Below are 21,286 nucleotides of genomic sequence, written 5' to 3' on the forward strand. Positions count from 1 at the left end.
GAAGACTTGAGAGCAAGGGTTCCCAAATCAACAAAGAGAATGGGATGCCTATTTTTATTGGTCTGCAGAAGCTTCCAAAAGGTTTCAAGATTCCAAGGTAGCTTCATTGAAAGATCCATTGCAAAAGGTTAATGAAAAATTAAAGACACAAGAGGTACCTAAAATAAAGACTGTAAGACTGATATGACTCCTACTACTGCCCTCTATCCTCCCTTACCTGAGTACTTACAGTCTACTAATTCACTTCTGAATTGCCTTTCCACTGTTAAGAGGCTACAAGAGCGTAAACAAGTCTTTTCAGAGTTACTGGCCCTATAGTACAACTGCTCCAAGGCCAGAAACTTAAAACAACACCTCAGTGCACCATCATCAAAACACTGGCTCAGAAATTGGTGTCTCATTTGCAATCCACCAGGACACTGGAGAAAAGATTGTCCTAGAAGGTTTTGTGCAAATCCTCTGATACCAACTCAAATGTCCCCATATATACCCTCAAAGGAGGGCCCCTATTATATGGGCCCCCTCCAGTGTTGATAAGATGCCAAGGAATTCTCTGGTAAACTGCTATAAGTTATTCCTTTTAACAGCCAAGTTGAAATAAAATTAAAATTAATGGAAAAATCTTGCCAAATTCCGGTAGACACATACCAGAGCAATATTCTCTACTTTAAACTCCACTCACTCTGGAGCCTGCAGATGGGATCCTGGGAAAACTGGCAAGAGCGGGCAAAGAGTGAGAATTCTTACCAGATTCAGCTTTTCTGGTCTCTGTGGTGCCTGGTCAAGAGGGGAAGGTATAATTTTGTGTTTTCCCTTCCTTTCCAAATTCACTCTTATGAATTTGGTTTATTGATCTTTTTCTCTTCCAGGGACTGCTATTGCCTTCTTGCTTGTCCTAAATCCTTCTTTCTTTTGGCAATCTTTAGGAGGTAGCTGTGGATCTTGGGAGAGTAGTATCTTTTGCACCATCTTTGGGGGCACCTCTTGCATTCCATGGGTTGTTCAGTATTGTCAGGGATATTTACTGTTTGCCCAGGCTGAAACTTGACAAGATATTGGAAATGCCTTTTTCTTTCTTTCTTTTCTTTTCTTTCTTTCTTTCTTTCTTTCTTTCTTTCTTTCTTTCTCTCTTTCTTTCTCTTTCCTTCCTTCCTTCCTTCCTTCCTTCCTTCCTTCCTTCCTTCTTTTTTTAAAAGTTGCTTCATGGTCAGAAGTTGGCCAAATAGGAAGTTGGTATTCAGAGCCTGATAGTAACTTTTTTTTTAGGCCTTTCCACTAAGTTAAATGAAACTATGTACCTGGTGTTGGGAGTGGGGGACCAGGGGCATTCCAAAGACAAACAGCTCTAAATCTAGAACAAAGGAAGCCTTTGATTTCTATCTTAGTTGAAGGAAGATTTTCTCCTTGATGTAAAAAAGCAAATTAAAGATAATGTAGTTGGATGAGTAGGTCAGCCCCCTTTTTGGGGGGAATTAAAACCAACCTTCCTTGCCTTACAAATTCGGTTTTTAAAGAACAGAAAAAGCTCACCTATCCTTTTTATCAATCCCCAAATATCCTCTATTCATCTCAAAAGGCTTGTAGGTATTGTAAAATCCTAGATTTAGGAAACAGAAGTCCTTCTTGGAAGAAAGAATTACTGCATTCTTTCCCTGTGCCTTTGAGATGTAAATGTTATAAAGGTCTTCTCTAGGAACTTGTTTGTAGGCCATCTGTTGGAAATGCACATTTCAGGGAAATAATTCTTGTCAGAAAAAAGAAGAAAAAAAGAAAGGCTATTTGGAAACTAGGAAATAAAAAATCCTAAGTGTTGATGAGCACTGGGTGATGTACGGAATCTCTAAATCTCTATATTGTACACCTGAAACTAATATAACACTGTATATTAACTATACTGGAATTAAAAAAAATGTTTAGGGGTGCCTAGGTGGCTGAGTCAGTTAAGTCTCAGACTCTTGATTTCAGCTCAGTTCATGATCTCATGGTTGGTGAGTTTGAGCCCTACATTGGGCTCTGCACTGACAGCACAGAGCCTACTTGGGATTCTCTCTTCCTCTCTCTCTGCTCCTACCCCACTTGTGCTCTTTCTCTCTCAAGATAAATAAATAACTTAAATTTTTTTTTTTTAATCTTAAGTTTTCTCCTCAAATATTAGTAAAGAGGTTTAAGCCATCTGAGCAGATAACCTTAACTAATTCCATTTGTCAAAAACAAAATTTAGATCTATGTATTTGTTTTGTTAAAAATTTTTTTTCAGGGGCGCCTGGGTGGCTCAGTCGGTTAGGCAGCCGACTTCGGCTCAGGTCATGATCTCACGGTCCGTGGGTTCGAGCCCCGCGTCGGGCTCTGTGCTGACAGCTCAGAGCCTGGAGCCTGTTTCCGATTCTGTGTCTCCCTCTCTCTGTGACCCTCCCCCGTTCATGCTCTGTCTCTCTCTGTCTCAAAAATAAATAAACGTTAAAAAAAAAAATTTTTAAAAAAAAAAAATTTTTTTTTCAAATGTTTATTTCTTTTTGAGAGAGAGAGTATGAGTGGAAGAGTAAGTATGATGTTTCATCTCCAATTTTTGAAGAATTTTGTTATTGATTTGTAAATTGATTTCCTTGTTGTTTCAATTTCTTTTTTAAAATTTTTTTGTGTTTATTAATTTTGAGAGAGAGACAGAGACAGAGAGCACCAGTGAGGGAGGGACAGAGAGAGAGGGAGACACAGAATGTGAAGCAGGCTCCAGGCTCTGAGGTGTTGGCACAGAACCCCATGTGGGGCTCAACCTCAAAAACTATGAGATCATGACCTGAGCCAGATGCTTAACCAGTTGAACCACCCACACACTCTGTTGTTTTTTTTTTTAAATAAACTAGCGAGCTTTGCATTATCATACCTGTTTAAAGGCTAAAATTCGAAAACAAAAGCTGTAAGATTTCTGTTTGTATCCATCTATATGTGTATGTATGTCTATGTATGTATGTTATGTTTTTTTCTACTTCCTGATAATATTACCAAAATTAATTTGTAAAGAGCTCTATTTAATTGGCTTAAAGAATATTAAGCACGTACAGAAGTCAAGTATATTCTCTGAAATATAGAAACTAACCTAAATGTTTTTCAGGTTCACACGATCTAGGTTATCTTTGGTAAACAAAGAATAATTTTAGGATGGTTGGTTTAATTTAAAGCAGGCATGTCTTCAGAATTATCAGGATGTATAATGTAGACATAAAACTTTCATTCTACTTATGTGTACTAAAAATCAAATAAGCTCATGTCATCACTGTTACAGAATTTGTCAGCAAGAAAGGTAATTTAAGATGATTGTTAGCTGTTTACTATCTCATGAAACTTTCATGAGTGATCTAAACAATTGTTAAGCACAAGTAAATTAAATAGATGTAAGAAAAAATATAGATGTAAGTAAGATAAAAGTTTGTAAATAAACTTTTCAACAATAATTATGCTTTATGGTGTGTATACTTAAGAAAAGTTTCCAAAATGTTTTTGGTAACCTGAAGCTTTAAAGTTATACGAGATAAATTAAATGATGGATATTCATTGACTATATAGATCATTTCCAATTAACATAAAATTCTGAAACATTAATTACTGAACATAGATTTATCTACTTTTGGCTTCCTTTGACCAAGGTGCTAGAGATGTTTTGCTCTGTTTGTAAACATGTTTTATACCACATTGAAAAATGTACTATGTGGGAGAAATATACTTCTCAAAATTATGAAATTTATTTATAAATTTGCCAATCCACCGAATGCTAATGTAATAGACAATCCACTATTGCTTACTTCTTAGTTTTCACTAGGAGTTAGGGCTCTAGAGGTTAAGAAGTTTAATCAATTAAAATTATTGAGACATAATAAGGGTGAAAGAAAACAACTGTGTAAGAAAGGTAGGTAATAAAAGTAGAATGTATTTTTTTGGATAAGGAAAGGTATGAAAGATACGGGTTTTTTTTTTTGTTTATTCGATTATTTTGATAAGAAAAAAGAGAAAGTAATTTTTTACTAAAGTAAAATGACTTTTTTTCTGGAACAAGAGAGAGAGAGGAAAATTAGTATAAAATCTGAATGGATATAAAAGTTGTAAAAGACCTGCAGAAAAGGAATCTTGGAAAAGGAATTCTATGTGTGGTCAAGCTGGCTAAGATTGGAATGGATGTATTTAAGTTTAAAAAAATGAGTTTTAGCATCAAAAGTACACTAGTGCAAAATCAGAATTTGGTTTTCTCTCTGTTAAATAAAAGAACAACGGGTTTTTTTTGTTTTTGTTTTTTTGTTTTTTTAGATTATTGGTCTGCACTCAATAAGAAATTACAAGCAAAGGTGTTTTTTTTTTAACCTTTTAAGAAATCCTCCTGAAAAGCAAAAGATTTATTTCTTACCAAAATAGTTTAATGTGTTTTATGCTATCTTTATCATGTCTTTGTTTTATCTTACTTTTTTTAAAAGTTTATTTATTTGAGAGAGATAGAGAGTGTGTGTGCATGCCTGCACACAAGCCCAGGGGAGGGGCAGAGAGAGAGAGGAGAGAGAATCCTAAGCAGGCTCTGTGCTGTCAGCACAGAGCCTGATGTGAGGCTTGAACTCATGAACCACGAGATCATGACCTTAGCCAAAATCAAGAGTCAGACACCCAGGTGTCCCCAATGGGTCTTTAATTACTTAAGAAAAAGAGCTAAGGTGTTTTTTGTTTGTTTGTTTTTTTAGCCAGTATGAAGTTTTCTGTATTTGAAAGTAAAGACTTAAAGTCTTTAACTATCACTTTGGTTAAATGGATAACTAAATATTGTTGCACAGTGACCTATGATCCTATTTGACCGAGTGTTTTAAAATCTTTTGATATTTTTGATAAACTTCTTCCATAACAAATTCTTTTTTTTAATGTTTATTGTGCTGTCAGTGCATAGCCTGATGTGGGGCTAGAACTCATGAACCATGAGATCATGATCTGAGCCAAAGTTGGATGGTCAACCAACTGAGCCATCCAGGCACCCCACCCGCAAATAAAATTCTAAATGAAGTCTTTTTGACCTTGAACGAAGTTGGGTATTTTTCAAAGGTACCTGAAACATCTCAAAAGATTCTTTCTCTTTCCTTATGAAAGGATAAATATTAAACTAATCAGGCTTATTTGGTATGTTAAATTATATAGGAAGCATTGTCAGATAAGAAATGATGTTTTCAGGTTATATGGTGAGCATACATACGTTATCATAAGTGTTCCAGAAATTGTATAAAATTCCTAAAATTCTGATGCATTCTGGTATAATTTTATCTGTCCATAATTCCACTTATCATGTTAAATGTTATGTGTAACAAAAATTACCAAATTTCCTTGTCAATTCCTTGCAATTGTTATCGGATCTTCCACAATAGACCTATTTAAGTCCTTTGTCATATACAGGCAGTTATTGTTTTACTCTGATGCTTTTGCAAAATGAAATTCCTGGAAAGGACCCTAAGAAGTACCCTTGATCACTGACACTGCTGCCAAATTACAAGGTGTACAAATCTCATGACTGTAGAAGGCTCATCTGACATCTGGTCCTGGGCCAATGCCAGAGACTTCAAAATCAAATTGACTGTGAAGATTAGTAGCTGACACTGAAGTACACTGTTTCCTCCGAAGATGTTGGATCAAGAACATTTCTCTCCATTCCTCTTTCCCTCTCTGGCCATTTTTTCCCTAATTATTATACCATGAAGGTCTTTATGATTCGTGTGTCCACCTCTCACCTTGAGCTGGCCTAGAAAGAGAATGTCATCACTCACATATGTCAGGCCACTGCAAAGGAGGGTAATCAAACTCTCAACTTACTGTTGGATTTGCTATAATACTGGTGACCCTGTGGTTCTGTCCATCAAAAACTTTCTCCTGATTTCTAATGTCTCGGTTTCTCTAGAACAAGCTTGCTGGATAACACTTCTAGGGAAGTGGAAACACGGTTATACAAGACACACTAACAGGCCAACTGGCTTAAAGAAGTATCCCCTCTTTGGGACCATTTCTTGGTTTGATTCTAGTTGGTTTGGTTCATGGGGACCCTGTTTCAGGAATGTCCTGCAAATCTTAGGAATACTTTTTTCTTATTTTTATTTTTAATTTAATTTTTTATTTTTTAAAATTTACATCCAAATTAGTTAGCATATAGTGCAACAATGATTTCAGGAGTAGACTCCTTAGTGCCCCTTACCCATTTAGCCCATCCCCCCCCCCACAACCCTCCAGTAACCCTCAGTTTACTCTTCATATTTATGAGTCTCTTATGCTTTGTCCCCCTCCCTGTTTTTATATTATTTTTGTTTCCCTTCCCTTATGTTCATTTGTTTTGTCTCTTAAAGTCCTCATATGAGTGAAGTCATATGATATTTGTCTTTCTCTGACTAATTTCACTTAGCATAATACCCTCCAGTTCCATCCACATAGTTGCAAATGGCCAGACTTCATTCTTTTAGATTGCCGAGTAATACTCCGTTGTATATATATATATATCACATCTTCTTTATCCATTCATCCATCAATGGCCATTTGGGCTCTTTCCATACTTTGGCTATTGTTGATAGTGCTGCTATAAACATGGGGGTGCATGTGTCCCTTCAAAACAGCACACCTGTGTCTCTTGGATAAATGCCTAGTAGTGCAATTGCTGGGTCGTAGGGTAGTTCTATTTTTAGTTTTTTGAGGAACCTCCATACTGTGTTCCAGAGTGGCTGCACCAGCTTGCATTCCCAAGGAATACTTTTACTATTAATAATTATCTTCCTGGTCTATTGCTCCTGGTATGTTGTTCTCTCAAGGTTTTTAGATGCGTGTGTGCAACCATAAGCTAACAAATAGTCTCCCTCCAACTAGACTGTAAGCCTGACATCAGTTCCTCCTGTGAAATATATACTGACACCCAAAGAGACAATGGTAACTGAGAATAGCTTTCAACATCACCTTTGCTCAGACCTCTTGGTTGGCCAGAGGTTGATCAAAGGGAGGAGGAAGAACTGTCAAATTGATCTCACATTAACCTTTCCTTAGTAGACGAGGCACCACTGGTCCTGGGAAACAACATCAGCAAAACAAAACTTTTACATTTCATGTTCTTATAAATGTTCCATCTTCCCAGAGAAAAGACCATCTAGTTAACCAATTAATAATCACCAAGGTATATGGGTGATTGCTCCATTCCTATGATACCTCAGATTTGTAACCCTAGGTAATCAGGTTTTTTTTTTTAATGTTAATTTATTTTTGAGAGCGGGGGAGCATGAATGGGGGAGGGGCAGAGAGACAGAGGATCACTGTGCTGATAGCAGTGAGCCCTATGTGGAGCTCGAACCCACAAACCGTGAGATCACAACCTGAGCCAAAGTTGGACGCTCAACTGACTGAGCCACCCAGGTGCCCCACTAATCAGGCATTTTTATTCCTTCTCTTCCTTGTTCCCGATTTTTTATTCTGTAAAAGCTTCCTGTTTTCCGCCCCATTTTGCAGTTCTCTGAACTGCAGTTCTCTGAACTTCAAAGTGCAGACAGTCTGCTTCATGAAGTGCAAAATAAAGATTGTTTGTATCACTTCAAATGTCTTCTTTAATCATTTTAATCATTTGAATGGCACACGTTCTGTATTCCCAGCATGTCTTCAGAACCCCTACATCCAGGAAGGTGTTTACTGCATACCACTTATACAAGGCATCATGTTAGGTTTTGGGGGGATACCAAAGTGACAAAGAAATGCTTCCTTCAAATTTAAAATCACCCCTACTCTTTATTCCTTGCCCTTTCTTTATGGAGTCATTTTATGCCTCCAATATCTTTCAATCAAATGACCCAGCTGCATGTGAAGCACACAGAAATGCATAGACAAAGCACTCCCAAGTCTTGGGTCCCTAGGCTGACCATCATTTCCCAGGTGAATACGAACCCCTGGGTAAACACAGGCCCCAGGTGACCATGATCCTCCAGGCTGACTGTGGAAGTTGGACTTACAGTCACTGTATTCTCTAAACATTCATACTATGACATGGCAGAAAAAATTACATTCATCAAAAAAGAATTTACAACCTATGAAGAATGGAGAATTACAATATATAAAAAGTCTTCCTGCTATAAAATGTCTTTCCATTCATCCATAGGTACATTGTTTCTAACCCCAACTTATTTTTAGAGTTTGGTACATCTAAAGAACTCTTCACCTGGTGTGTGTGTAACGTGCCTGTTAGCAGTCACCCATTACCTTTCAGGTAGTTTCCCTCTGGTGATATGTGAGCCCCCTGGAAACCTGGGCACTCTACAAAAAGCTCCTGGAAAATCATTAACACTAGGGACCACACTTTGCTATCAGACCTATTTGCCATGAGCAGCAAAATGGAATATATTGGTCTTATCTCTAGTCTAAAAGCCCATCTCTTCCCTAAAAGGCAATTTCTTTGCATGTAGTTAAAAGGATTAAAGGAACACCATTAACTTCCAGCATTTCTACTTACATTGCACAGTGCAGTGGAGTAAAGGGATTACCGATAAATGTTCGAAAACATTTTTGCTCCAAAAGTACCTCTATACAGTTTTCATTACCTGCAAGGAATCAAAAGAATTTAGGGAGTTTCCCAGAAAGAAATTTTGTTCAACGCAATCTATTTTTTTTTTTCATTAAGTATTGAATTCGACTGAATTCTCCTGAATTGGCTGCATGTTCATTCTCCATGGAATAAAATTCACAAAATGCCAAAATGTTATGAACTATGCTCACAGGTGTTCTGAGACATAATGAAACAGTGAAGGCCATATGTTCTGGTGGAGAGAAAGAGATAAAGAAGAGACCTCATTTGCAAGCGGAATGGATTCTATATCATCCTCAGCTCTTGTCAGATGTCTGACATAGCTGTTGACCATATTTACCATAGGAAATTATCCTTTCACCCTCACGAATAGGTTCACTTACAATTATGCAACCTAATTCAGGAAAGAAGATGTGATTGATAGAATTTAGTATTTGAGATAATGCAGGTGAAAAAGGGCTTTGACTATAAAATACTACACATGTGCTTAATACAGCACCAAGATCAGTTCCCAGCAAATAGTATGTACCCAATAAGTATTTTTTTTAATAAGTAGAGGAATGAATATGAGGAATTATTTTCAGCAAAATGACAAGTAGTTTCTTTTTTTTAAAAATTTTTTTAACGTTTTTATTTATTTTTGAGACAGAGAGAGACAAAGCATGAACGGGGGACGGTCAGAGAGAGGGAGACACAGAATCTGAAACAGGCTCCAGGCTCTGAGCTGTCAGCACAGAGCCTGATGCGGGGCTTGAACTCACAGACTGCGAGATCATGACCTGAGCCGAAGTCAGCCGCTTGGAACCGACTGAGCCACCCAGGCACCCCAACAAGTAGTTTCTAAATCAACTGAATTTGAGTTGAGTAAGGCCCTAGTTCTGTCAGCTTACTTGTTACCTGACTTAGGCAACTCACTTGGGATTTGTAAGCCTCAGTTTCCCATATATAAAATATCAGACTAGTAATGCCTGTCCTACCTAGGTCACAGGATGATGGAGTTTTCAGCTGATAAAGGACCTATATGTGTTTTGTGAGACCAGGTACAATTGTTGAAGGCAAAGTTATTTGGCTTTGGAATATAGATTGTTCTCCTGAACCTCTTCTTGGTTAAACTTAGTGCTAAATTAGAGTTCTTTTATGGTCCACCTCAGAATTATATAGATGTGTCTAATTTTAAGTGTTAAAATGCAAGCCAAACCTTTCTTGCACCTCTAGAGAGAAAAGGTGAAACAGTTTTTAGGATGAAGAAGCATATGAAGTGATGAATATAAAATCGCCTAACTTTATTCAAGTTATACTGTTTAGCTTTCCAACTATATCCAACCCTCACTCAAACCACCCTAGATACTGTTGAAGTGCTGGGAAGAGGGGCTTCCCTCTGTTAGTATGACTCCCCCCAGAGGACCTAGCTTCATGCAGCACCTACATCTACCATTCCTTGAAGACTATGTGAATCCCAATTTCAGATCTGTGTGGGGAGGACTGAGGACCCCTGTACAACTTTCAATATTCTAAGTGCTCAGTGGAGGGGATTCTAGGAAAATGAGAGCTTGAATCTCAGATTTGAAAGGCTGCACTGGCAAGGTGATTGCTCAGGAGAGGGTCTCCCCCTTCCCTCCTTGCACCTGGATGGGCCCAAGAACAGAGGCACCTGCCATTCCCACACTATCCCACTCCAGTCTAAATTATGCGGTCTATAATCAGCACTCTTATGTCTTCCCCCTTCCTGTAGGTTTTCCAGTGCCAGAGAGATCTCACAGCTTGATTCAGATGGGGGTTAGGGAGCTCTCATCCATTAGTAGAGAGAAAAAAATCACAATCCACCAATGGCAGGGAAGGAGCAAAATCAAGTCGAACAAGCAGCAAAATGTGGCTCTCACCAAAGTCGGAACCACTGAAAAAAGGAGGACTCTAATGAAACCATAATGAAAGGTCTTACGTTGATATATCAGGGCACCCAAAAACCTTTCTGGACCTAATAATCATAGTTTTTGAGTGAAAAATTTAATAGAAGAATTAAAAATGGAAAAATAAAATTATAGGAGTTGAGTAAGAAACACATGGGGAAATATCCACATACACTTAGGGGTGAAAGACCTGCTTAAGCAAGACTGGAAACTTAGATGCAATAAAAGAAAAAAATTTGATAGATTCAACCATTTAAAGTTCAAAATCTCTGCATCAAAAAGATATCATAAACAAGGAACAAAGACAAATGCAACACACATAACAAATGGAGAATTCATATTTCTAACACAAGGTACTTCCGCAAACACTATGAGAAATGATAAACAACTCAGTAGGGAAAAATGAGCAACAGATGAAAAAGGTAATGTCCAGAAGAGGACACTTTCTTCGTCTGGAAAAGGAAATACAAATACATAAATAAATTCACTATCAGAGAAACACAAATTGAAAAATATCTGTTTCTTGCCCTTCAAACTGACAAAAATTAAAAAAAAGACATACTATCTTGGACTGGCAGAGGCTTAAGAAGATAGTAAGTTTTATATACACGTTTGATGGAGTAATAAATCTTTATACTCTTGTTGCCAAGTAATATGGTATAATTTACTAAAATTAAAAAATTTTAGGGCATGTATGCCCTCTTATCAACAATTTCACTTTTGGGGACATCTGACAGAACTCGAGTTACCATAATATGAACATACACACTGCAGCATTGTTTGTAATAGGAAAAAACCTGAAAACAATTTGAATGTTCGTCAACAAGGATATGGTATGAATAAATAATAGATTCTGGTATACACACTCACACATGCCTGTATCTATCCAGCTATGTGGTACAAAATATACAACTATTAAAAAGATCAATGTATAGTGATACATATTGACTCGTCAGAGTATCTGCAATGGAAAGTTAAGTAAATAGTGACAAAAAAGTTACATAATATTTGCTCTATGATTCTAGTTTTTAAAAATAGGTGCATATATAATTGTATTTATTTATTATTCTCAAGGGAAAATTATGAAATATATATACACCAAATTACATCAGAAAGTAAATTTGGAAATGGAGACAATTTTACTTAGGCACTTCAGTATTTTTGATATGTTACAGTTAGTATGCATTTTCCTTTTTTACTCAAATAAGTGAAATAAAATTTTAAAAATCTCCCAAATAACAAGTGCTACTAAATAAATAGGGGATATAAGACATAAAAAGAAATGCCAAAAAAATAAATCACGCATCTACTAGTGGTCAATTGTGACAGATTATTACAATCATATTTTTTTGTTTGCTTTTTTAGCTTTATTATTTTAATTCCTTGTAGGATCTCTGGTTATCTCATGTAAACCAGAAACCCTGATTAAAACTAGTTCTTTCAGTTCATCCAAAGCTCTGAATAGGAGTTACATGTTACAGGTTAACAAAAAGGAGGAAAGTGGATGTGCCTGGGTGGCTCAGTTGGTTAAATATCTGACTTTGGCTCAGGGCACGATCTCACAGTTGGTGAGTTCAAGTCCTGCATTGGTCTCTGGGCTGACAGCTTGGAGCCTGGAGCCTGCTTCAGATTCTGTGTCTCCCTCTCTCTCTAACCCTCACCACTTGTGCTCTCTCTCTCTTTCTCAAAAATAAATAATATACATCAAGAAAAATTTTTTAATTAAAAAAAAAGAGGAAAGTGAATTTTTACTGCATTAGGGCATCATGGTAGTCATGAAGGGGGAAGAGGGTATCTTAGATATAGAAAGATTGGAAACCATGGTTTACAATGTTACACTATGTTCTCACTTCCACTGAGACCACAGTGGTACCGGGCAGGCAGGAAGTCTACTGGAAACAGTCCAAGGACAATCAACTCACCATTGTAACAAGCCCAGTGCAGTGGCGTGTAGCCTTGGTTATCTTTGAAAGAACAGTCCTCCTCGGAAAGTGCCATCTGGAGCAGCTCGCTCAGCCATGTGGCATGGCCACGAGCTGCCGCGTAGTGCAGGGGTGTCCTCCCTCTGGAATCTTTACAGAGAATCGAAACTTCTTGTTCCAGCAGCATTTGCACACATTCCTCGTGGCCTGTCATAATCTGAGGCATTGCAATTAAAAACACAAAACACATCTCAGAAGGGCAGAGATGCAGGAAGCAAAGCAGGCAGAGATGCAGGAAGCAAAGCAAAGTGAGGCTAGGCTCAGAGTAAGTGGACATACACTTGGGCCTTAAGGCAAGCAGACTCTGCCCTACTGCGGAGGGAAGAGGCAGCACAACCCCAGCAAGATTCCTAACGGAGAAGTCTGTGAGCACCAGTGCTTCAGAAACATCTCTTGACTCTCCAGACATAAACTTGAAAGGTAGCGTGATATAGTGGAAAATACCAGCTTCAGATTCAGGAAGGTGCAAGTTAAATCCTGGCTCCCACTTACGACACTTGGACAAATCAATCTGCCTTTCTGTGCCTCACTTTATCCACCTATAAGCAGGAATAGTCATAATGACTCGGAGGTTGTTGTGAGGCCTCGTGAGGTATGTAAAGGCTCCCAGCCTGTGACACGGACCACAGGAAGTATTCAAAAAATAAGAACTACGATTATGATATTAACCACTTAGAGTTCTTATTCTTTTCATTTATCATAGTGTTTAGCACCATCCCCAAATAGCAATTTCATAATTTGTTTTTGTTTCATTTAGTTTATTTGACACGCATTAAAAAAATTTTAGCAGATATGTATGAAGAATCATCCAAGGATACATATTTCAGCAGGATACGTATTTCAGGTGGGAAATTGTCACAGAATACATGTTTTAGGTGGAGAATGGGCCCACATTTGTAAAAAAGAACAATTAGAAATAGCATGGCTACTGAAAACTAGGTAATCACTACAATAAATTATACCTCCTAAGCAAAATGGAGGATTAAAATAATGCGGCAGAAAAATACTTAGTGACATGGAGGGGTGCCTGGATGGCTTAGTCAGTTAAGCGTCTGACTCTTGATTTCAGCTCAAGTCATGATCTCATGGTACGTGAGTTCAAGCCCCGTGTCTCTCAGCATGAAGCCTGCTTAGGAGTCTGTCTCTCCCTCTCTGTCCCCCTCCCTAAATAAAAACATTTAAACAAAGAAAAAGAAAAAAATATTTAGTGACATGGAAAAAAAGTCCTTGATCTACTTAGAAAAAAAAAGCAGGTTCCAAATAACATCATCAGTATTCTCTCTTTTTAAAATTCAAAACAAATGCACATTACAGCAAAAAAGAATGGGGATATATTTACTAAAAAGTGGTTATCTCCAGGAGGTAGAATTGCTGGTGATTGTGATTTTCTTCCTTAAGGTTTACTTTTTTCTTTTTTTGCAAATTTTGTATGATTTGCATATAATCATAAAACAGAATCAATTCTATCAACAGCAGGTGTTCATGTATCTATTATCATAATCTAACATGAAATCTGAAGAGCAGGATCTAAGAGTACCTGCCATTATTTTACCTTTGCAAAAGATTTTGTAATTTCTTCTCTCTTTTTTTTTTTTTGTAATCTCTACACTCGACGTGGGGCTCCAATTCATGACCCTGCGATCAAGAGTCGCATGGTGTACTGACTGAGCCAGCCAGGCACCCCTGTAATTTCCTTTTCACTGACTTTTATTAGTTATCTTCGAAAATAATGTTTTTACTAAAAATTCATATGGGGGCAAAGAAGAGGAAACAAGCTCACTACAAAATTGCTTTACTAAAGCTGAGGAAGATGTGCATACCCCTCTGTGTAAAGCTGTGCAGCCCATGATGTCAACAGCATCTACATTTGCTTCCTTTTCAAGCAACAATGAAACAGCATCAATGTGGCCATATGCTACTGCAAGCATCAGTGGGGTTCTAGGGAGAGAAATAAATTAGGCTTTTGAAAAGAAGATTGGGGGAAAAAAAACCCAAACCACATCATTTCCTGAGGGAAAACACCTCTCTCTTCCTTCTCTCTCCCCCCCTCCCCTCTCCCCTTAACAACTGCTTAATATTTTCTGAGGGTCCCCAGTTTGCCGTAGGTCCATGGAACAAGCTATATGCTCTACCTCTGGTCTCTAAAGGCCATGTGGAATGGTGTCAGTGGAATGATCAATAGAGGGCGGACAGGGTTGCTTCTCACAAGGTTCATGTTAATCCCATCATTTTCAAACCCATGTAGCATTCGCCAAATACTGAGGAGGGAGTGTGTCTATGGAGGAGACCCTCTTACTTCTAGCATTGCAGTTCCACTTTCATAGTTTCCTATGTTGGATGTCTGCTCAAGATTTTATTTGATCAAAACTTCACTGCCTTAAAGAAAATTCTGACAAATCTAGAGTTAAAAACAAAGTGTTGGGGCCCAGGAAGTGAGGTTCTGGTTTGAACTCTGACACTAATTCATTGGTCTGGAGTGAGTCACTAGTGCTTTGTTTTTGGCTTTGCATTTCCTACCTGTAAGAGAAGATTAGGTGGGGGAATAGGCTAACAGACGGAAAATATTTTGGGAAAACAAACTCCGAAAGGACAAAATTATGAAGGATTTTTTTTAATGATAGCGATAACCTCTTGAGGTCTGTCCTGTTCTCATTATTAATTAAAAAAATGGGAATGCAGCAGCTTCAGACGAGGGTAAAAATGGATACAAAGAAGAAACAAATTAAAGAAAGCCCAGGACACATGGCCACAAAAGTTGGCTCTTTTTCATCAAGGTACACAGCCCCCACCCCATACTTTTCTTGGATATATACTTTAGCACAAAGGCCCTTCATTATTCTTGGGCTTTCAACTATTAATTTCACCCAAATATATACCTCAAACTAGAACTCGGCAGGCAGCCCTCCTAACTGTTTAAAGAATTAACCAGTTACCTATTGTGATTGAAATGTCAACCCCAGGCCAGATTTAAAAAGACTTACTGTCCTTTGGCATCTTTCACGTCAATTGCTTCTGGGTTGTCTGCAATTTCTAGTAATAGCCGCAAACACAGTGTATGACCATTAATTACTGAAAAGGAAAATAAGGGACATTTTTTTAGCAGACCAGCACTACACGTATCCTTCCAAAGTGAAATTTATTTAGACTTCAAATCAATGGTTTTCAACTGCTGCTGACAGATACCCCAGGTTTCCAGCTGGTGCTAGCTGCTGGGCACATCATGCTCCAATGTTTGTTACTAGTCGATTCAGCTTCCCTTTCTTTCCATTAGGGTACTTTGGTCCTCACCTACCATTTTCCTGGTCTTGCATTGAGAGTGTGTTCCTTAAAAATGATGTCCTTTCTTCCCTCCTTGTATGGGACTGATATCCTCTCCTCAATTTTCAGCTAACTATCTTTTGTGTTCCTTGAAGAGAGTTACCCAATTCTATATAATCCCATGTCCAGCCTGCCTCTAGCGCTTTTTAAAAAGAAGGAAGAAGGGAGAGGACGGAAAACAGGAGAGTAGAACAGGATGGGAGGGGAGGAGGGCAAAGGGGAGCAGAGGAAGGGAGGAAAGGAGATGCAAACAGGTCCTGCCTGTTTTCTCCTAGACTTCACATTTATAGGTAGACAAGAACAATCATTCAGTTGATTTGTGGTGACTTAAAGCCTCAAACTGGAAAGGTACCCAGCCCTGGGGTCACTGCTCCTTGATTGACTAGAGGCTCCCAGGGGATTCAGGGATGCGCCTTCTGTGGCCGGAAGACAGCTCTGTCCCAGAGTTCCTCAAACTTCTGCCCTAGGTTTATAAGTCTTCCAAGGTCTCTTACACTGGCTTCCATGGCTGCCACCTGCCTGTCCCCTTGGCCCCTCAGTTCCTTCCCTGGCTGAGCTGTGACTCTAGCAACCGCCTTGCCCCTTCTTCTTCTCTCCCAGCTGACCAAAGGTGGGCTGTCCACTGGGCCTTGACCCGCTGGGCCCAAATAACCAGATCTCACCCCTGTGTGCACCAGGCAAGATTCTACTCTGGGGAGTGGTGGTGCCCCCCTGGGGCTGGGAAGCAAGCCTCCTGGAAGGATAATCTACTGGGCTAAGGTACTTTCCTCCAGGTTGTTGAGTGGAACCCACAGCCTTACAAAAGACATGGGTTTCCACTGAAGGGAGTATGATGAGAACAAATATGTTTAAAATTCTAAACGTGACCTCCTCTCTTCTCTGAACAATGAGAACACTATAAGACACATTGCATTTACCGCATTATGGCTGTGGAGAGAGAAGGGAATAGATGCAGCTATGTTAGGTTGATAAAGGCTCTTCTAAGAGCTGCATTTCACAGTTCTTTTTATTGCATGCCAGTCGTGAGAGAATGCTAACTTAACGACATATTTTTCAGGGACAATGCATATTAGAATTAGCTTCCATTCGTTGACACAACACAAATTAACTACAGGAATAATGCCCACATTTTGTAGACCACTGCATTCAGCTCATTCAGCAATGTTCCATTTATGTATCTCAGGAGGAAATTTTGGGGATTGGATGTACAGGCAATCTACTGCTGTTGCTGTTGTTTTGTTTTTTGTTTTAAAAATTACATTAAACCTATTACCACTGGTAAAATAGGCAAGAATTTAATGTATGCTTAAAAGGAAATGATCAGCAGAGAAATGATTGCTACACACTATAGACAATGGGTTCATGAAGGTACAGGTATATTTTGATGGATTCCTCTTTCTATATCAATTTGCTATTCATTAAATACTCATAATCATAATAGTTCCAAAGACATCTGATTTTTGGCCAAAGAGAAAAAGACAATAAAATTATCTAAGTTCACATCACTCGCCCAGTATGCTGGAGAACAAACCAATTTCTACAGTGGTGTGCTTTTTTTGGCAGAGGGTAGGGTGGTATACTTTTGAACTTAGCTAATAGCCCTCAGGTAATTATAATTCCCCTCTAGTGTAAAAGTGTCGCCAAACCAGAATTCTTATTGGCTTCCCATACACTATGTTTTCCCCAGTTGCCTTCTAGCAAAAAGATGCTAACATCTCCTTCAGTTGTGCCTGCCAACTCCAGCTTTGTCCCAGACTAGCTCAGCCTCTCCCTAGCTGTGAGTGACAGCCATTTTTCATACTGCTCAAAGGCCACAACTGTCAATGCAACGATCTGTGCCAAAACCTCTAATATCCATCCTGGCTCCCGCCTCTCACAGTACTCCCAGGATTTGAAACAAAAAACAATTGGCCTCTCAAATGAGTTGGAAAAGATTCTGGAAGCACAAGCGAAAGCTTCTGCACAGCAGACATTTTGTGGAGAATAGAGTCAAATGACGGCCTGTATCTTTTTAATGAATGACCTGAGGGAAATCCAAAAGGATTGAGTGGTCTCGACCACAAGGGGGCTCCATTGGACCACAACCTATGTCACAGTGGCAAATGAGTGACAATGATTATCCTTCACTGTTTACCTGTTAACAAGGACAATTTTCCACAATAAAAATAGGCCTTTTGTAATTGTCAGGAAGTACTGTACATGGTAACTAAAGCATGATGTTTGCCGTGAATAATAGACAACTAATCTTTAAAAAGGAGAGCTACCATTTGCAACTATGTGGATAGAACTAGAGGGTATTCTGCTAAGCTAAATTAGTCAGAGAAACACAAATATCATATGACTTCACTCATATGAGGACTTTAAGATACAAAACAGATGAGCATAGGGGAAAAGAAGCAAAAATAATATAAAAGCAGGGAGGGGGACAAAACAGAAGAGACTCTTAAATATGGAGAACAAACAGAGAGTTACTGGAGGGGTTGTAGGAGGGAGGATGGGCTAAATGGGTAAGGGGCATTAAGGAATCTACTCCTGAAATCATTGTTGCACTATATGCTAACTTGGATATAAATTTAAAAATATAAAATTAAACTAAAAAAAAAGAGATCTAAATATGAACTTTGTAATAATACCAAGAATGCCTAGAATACCAAACTTTGTAATGATACTTTACAATATTACCAAAAATACCAAAAAGACTAAATGTGATGGGAAATTAGAATGTATAATTTATAACCGTACCATCCATTACTGATCTCATGGCTAAAAATTCTTCCAGGAGCAATCATTTCCAGATAATTAGGTAACACCATAATTTTTCAATCTCCATATTGATTTTCTTCAGTGGTTTGGAAATTCAGGGATATATATAGAAATAGTGCCACAAGATCTAACATTTTTCCAAATAACAAGAATTATAAAGTCTTTTGAAAAACTGTCTTTACTCTTTTATTTTTCAATCAACCCATTATTTCATGGTCTGAGTACGATAGTTATTTCTCTTCATAAGACAATATCGGGGTGCCTGGTGGCTCAGTTGGTTAAGCATCCGACTCTTGATTTTGGTTCAGGTCATGATCTCATGGTTTGTGAAGTCAAGCCCCGCATCAGTCTCTGTGCTGACAGTGCAAAGCCTGCTTGGGATTCTCTCTCTCCCTTTCTCTCTCTCTCTGTCCCCCCACTGCTTGCTCATGTGTGCATGCATGTGGACATGTGTAGACTCTCTCTCTCTTTCTCAAAATAAATGAATTAAAAAAAAAAGACAATATCTACTATTCTGATCAAAGGCTGATATCCTTGAATTCCTGACTTCAAAGGAATTTATGTCTTAGCGGAGCTAGAGATTCTTCCACATTACCTTTCTATCTGTGTATGTAGCCAGAAATGTCTTGGCAGAGTTTTATTTTATGTATATTGGAGAAAAATCTCCAATAGAAAGGCAAATTACTTACTTTTTTATATATATGCATATACTTTTTAAGAGTCTTTATTGTTACCTGATGTAAAGTCTTTATTTATTTTACCTGATGCATCAAGAATTAGAGCAGAAGCTAAGAAGCATCGTTTAGACTGGCAGACTGATGCTGTCTGATGACACCTTTTATGAAACAGCCCAGAAATATCATTAATTTTATGCTTTAAAATGCTGTGTGATTTTGTCTATGTAACTCATTTGAAGATCACATTACACCTTGCCTCCCGTTTAGAAATTTTTGTGATAGCCATTGGCCAAGGTTCTGAACTCCCTTCTGAGTTAAGAAGGCCAAAAAGAGTGCAGAGGGTTTTTAGGGCAGTATTTACAATATCATACTTTATATGATACTATAATGCTGGATGCATGCCATCATACATTTGTCCAAATTCATAGAATGTATAACGCGTGGACCCTAATGTAAACTATGGACTCTGGATGATTATGATGGGTCAATGTAGGTTTATCAACTGTAATAAGTGTATGACTCTGGTAAGGGATACTGATAATGGGGAAGGCTATGTGGGGGGAGACAGGAAGTACATAGACAATCTCTGTAGCTTCCTCTCAATTTTGCTGTGAACCTAAAACTGTTCTCTAAAAGAAGAAGGCCAGAGCCTACCTGGCCATAAAACACTAATCATCTCCAAGTGGGTAGTAGACCAAAAGCGTTTTGGAAGACTGGAGGCATATTTGATGTAGAAAGAAAACTGATACTTTTAAAGTTGGGATGCAAGAAGATGCTGCCATCCTTTTACTTGGACTTATAAGTGGGCCGTAAAACTACAGTAACCAGACTCATGGCAAGACCCACCTGAGGCATGAAGTGGGGTTCTTTTGGTTACATTGTCTTTCACAAAGATGGATGCGCCCTGATTGATAAGTGCTTCCACGCATTCTGTGTGTCCCTTAAAGGCAGCCAGGTCCAGAGCGGTGCGGCCTTTCTCATCCCTGATGTCCAGGTCCACCAGCGACTGCAGAAGGACTTCCAAGGCTTGGTGGTGCCCGTTGTAGGCCTGCAAAGAAGAGACCAATGACACAAATGCTCACTCACTTCCAATCCCACAACAACCCACATGAGGGGCTAAGCCTCCAAGGTCACAGTTGAAGACCCCTGCAAAGAGCACATATGAAAGATGCTTGGGATAATTATTGAAACAGGCAAACCAGAGAGACTGAAAAATGATAATGCACAAGCCTCACTGGTACATATGAATTTCTTCATGTTCTTTCTTGTTTGTCAAATAATTTGTTCCAAACGTACTAAATGTATTAATGTATTCTTATATTCATATCTATCAATCTAATAATATAATATAGACAAGCAGCTGAATGAATTAATACATTAATTCTATCAGTTCAGTCCTAAACATAATAACACAATTAGAATATTTTTTCAGGATACTTTTCTGTTAAACCTGGGGGAAAAAAAATCACTGAAAACAATGCAGACTTGGTAATTCAACAGAAGCATACTGACCTGTTGCAGTCCAACATTTTAATTTCTGTTTTGTTAAGTTTATTTTTGAGAGAGAGAGAGAGAGAGAGAGAGAGTGCAAGATGGGGGGAGGGGAAGAAAGAGAGGGAGATACAGAATCTGAAGCAAGCTCCAGGCTCTGAGTTGTCAGCAGAGTCTGATGAGGGGCTCAAACTCCTGAGCTGTGAGATCATGACCTGAGCTGAAGGTGGACGCTTAACCGACTCAGTCACCCAGGCACCCCACTGGCATTTTAATTTCTAAGCAGGGGACCCTTGGCAAGTTTCTGAATTTCACTTAGGGTTTGTTTTCTCATTTATAAAAATGAGAGCAATAAAAGTCACCTCCCATGGAAGATAGAAAGAATAAAATCACACAGGCTTCCCCATCCTATCTTGTACCCAGTCGATGCTTCCTCCTATCTCCTTTACTTCTCCCATTGATTATAATGAAAACACAGACACAATTATGGAAATGTATTTCATGTACCAGCACCAAGTTCAGACCTATTATGAGGTCCTATGCCATGTTAGGTTAAGAAGCTTCACATTACTAAAACACAAAATTAAAAGA

General features: G+C 38.5%; 1 protein-coding gene across 7 annotated transcripts in view; it reads right to left on the bottom strand.

Annotated features, from left to right (window-relative positions):
• The window catches only part of ANKRD44 (ankyrin repeat domain 44), a 229,412-nt gene that overhangs the window by 29,403 nt on the left and 178,723 nt on the right, over positions 1-21,286 (bottom strand). For all 7 annotated transcript variants that reach the window (XM_042949565.1, XM_042949566.1, XM_042949572.1 and 4 more), the window contains exons 18-22: positions 20,051-20,252; positions 15,428-15,515; positions 14,267-14,384; positions 12,387-12,603; positions 8,486-8,573 (exon numbers count right to left, since the gene is read on the bottom strand). In XM_042949565.1, coding sequence (XP_042805499.1) covers positions 8,486-8,573; positions 12,387-12,603; positions 14,267-14,384; positions 15,428-15,515; positions 20,051-20,252 — 713 coding nt within the window. The remainder of the gene's footprint in view (positions 1-8,485; positions 8,574-12,386; positions 12,604-14,266; positions 14,385-15,427; positions 15,516-20,050; positions 20,253-21,286) is intronic.

This window comes from Panthera leo, chromosome C1, assembly GCF_018350215.1.
Source record: "Panthera leo isolate Ple1 chromosome C1, P.leo_Ple1_pat1.1, whole genome shotgun sequence".
Classification (NCBI taxonomy): Eukaryota; Metazoa; Chordata; class Mammalia; order Carnivora; family Felidae; genus Panthera; species Panthera leo.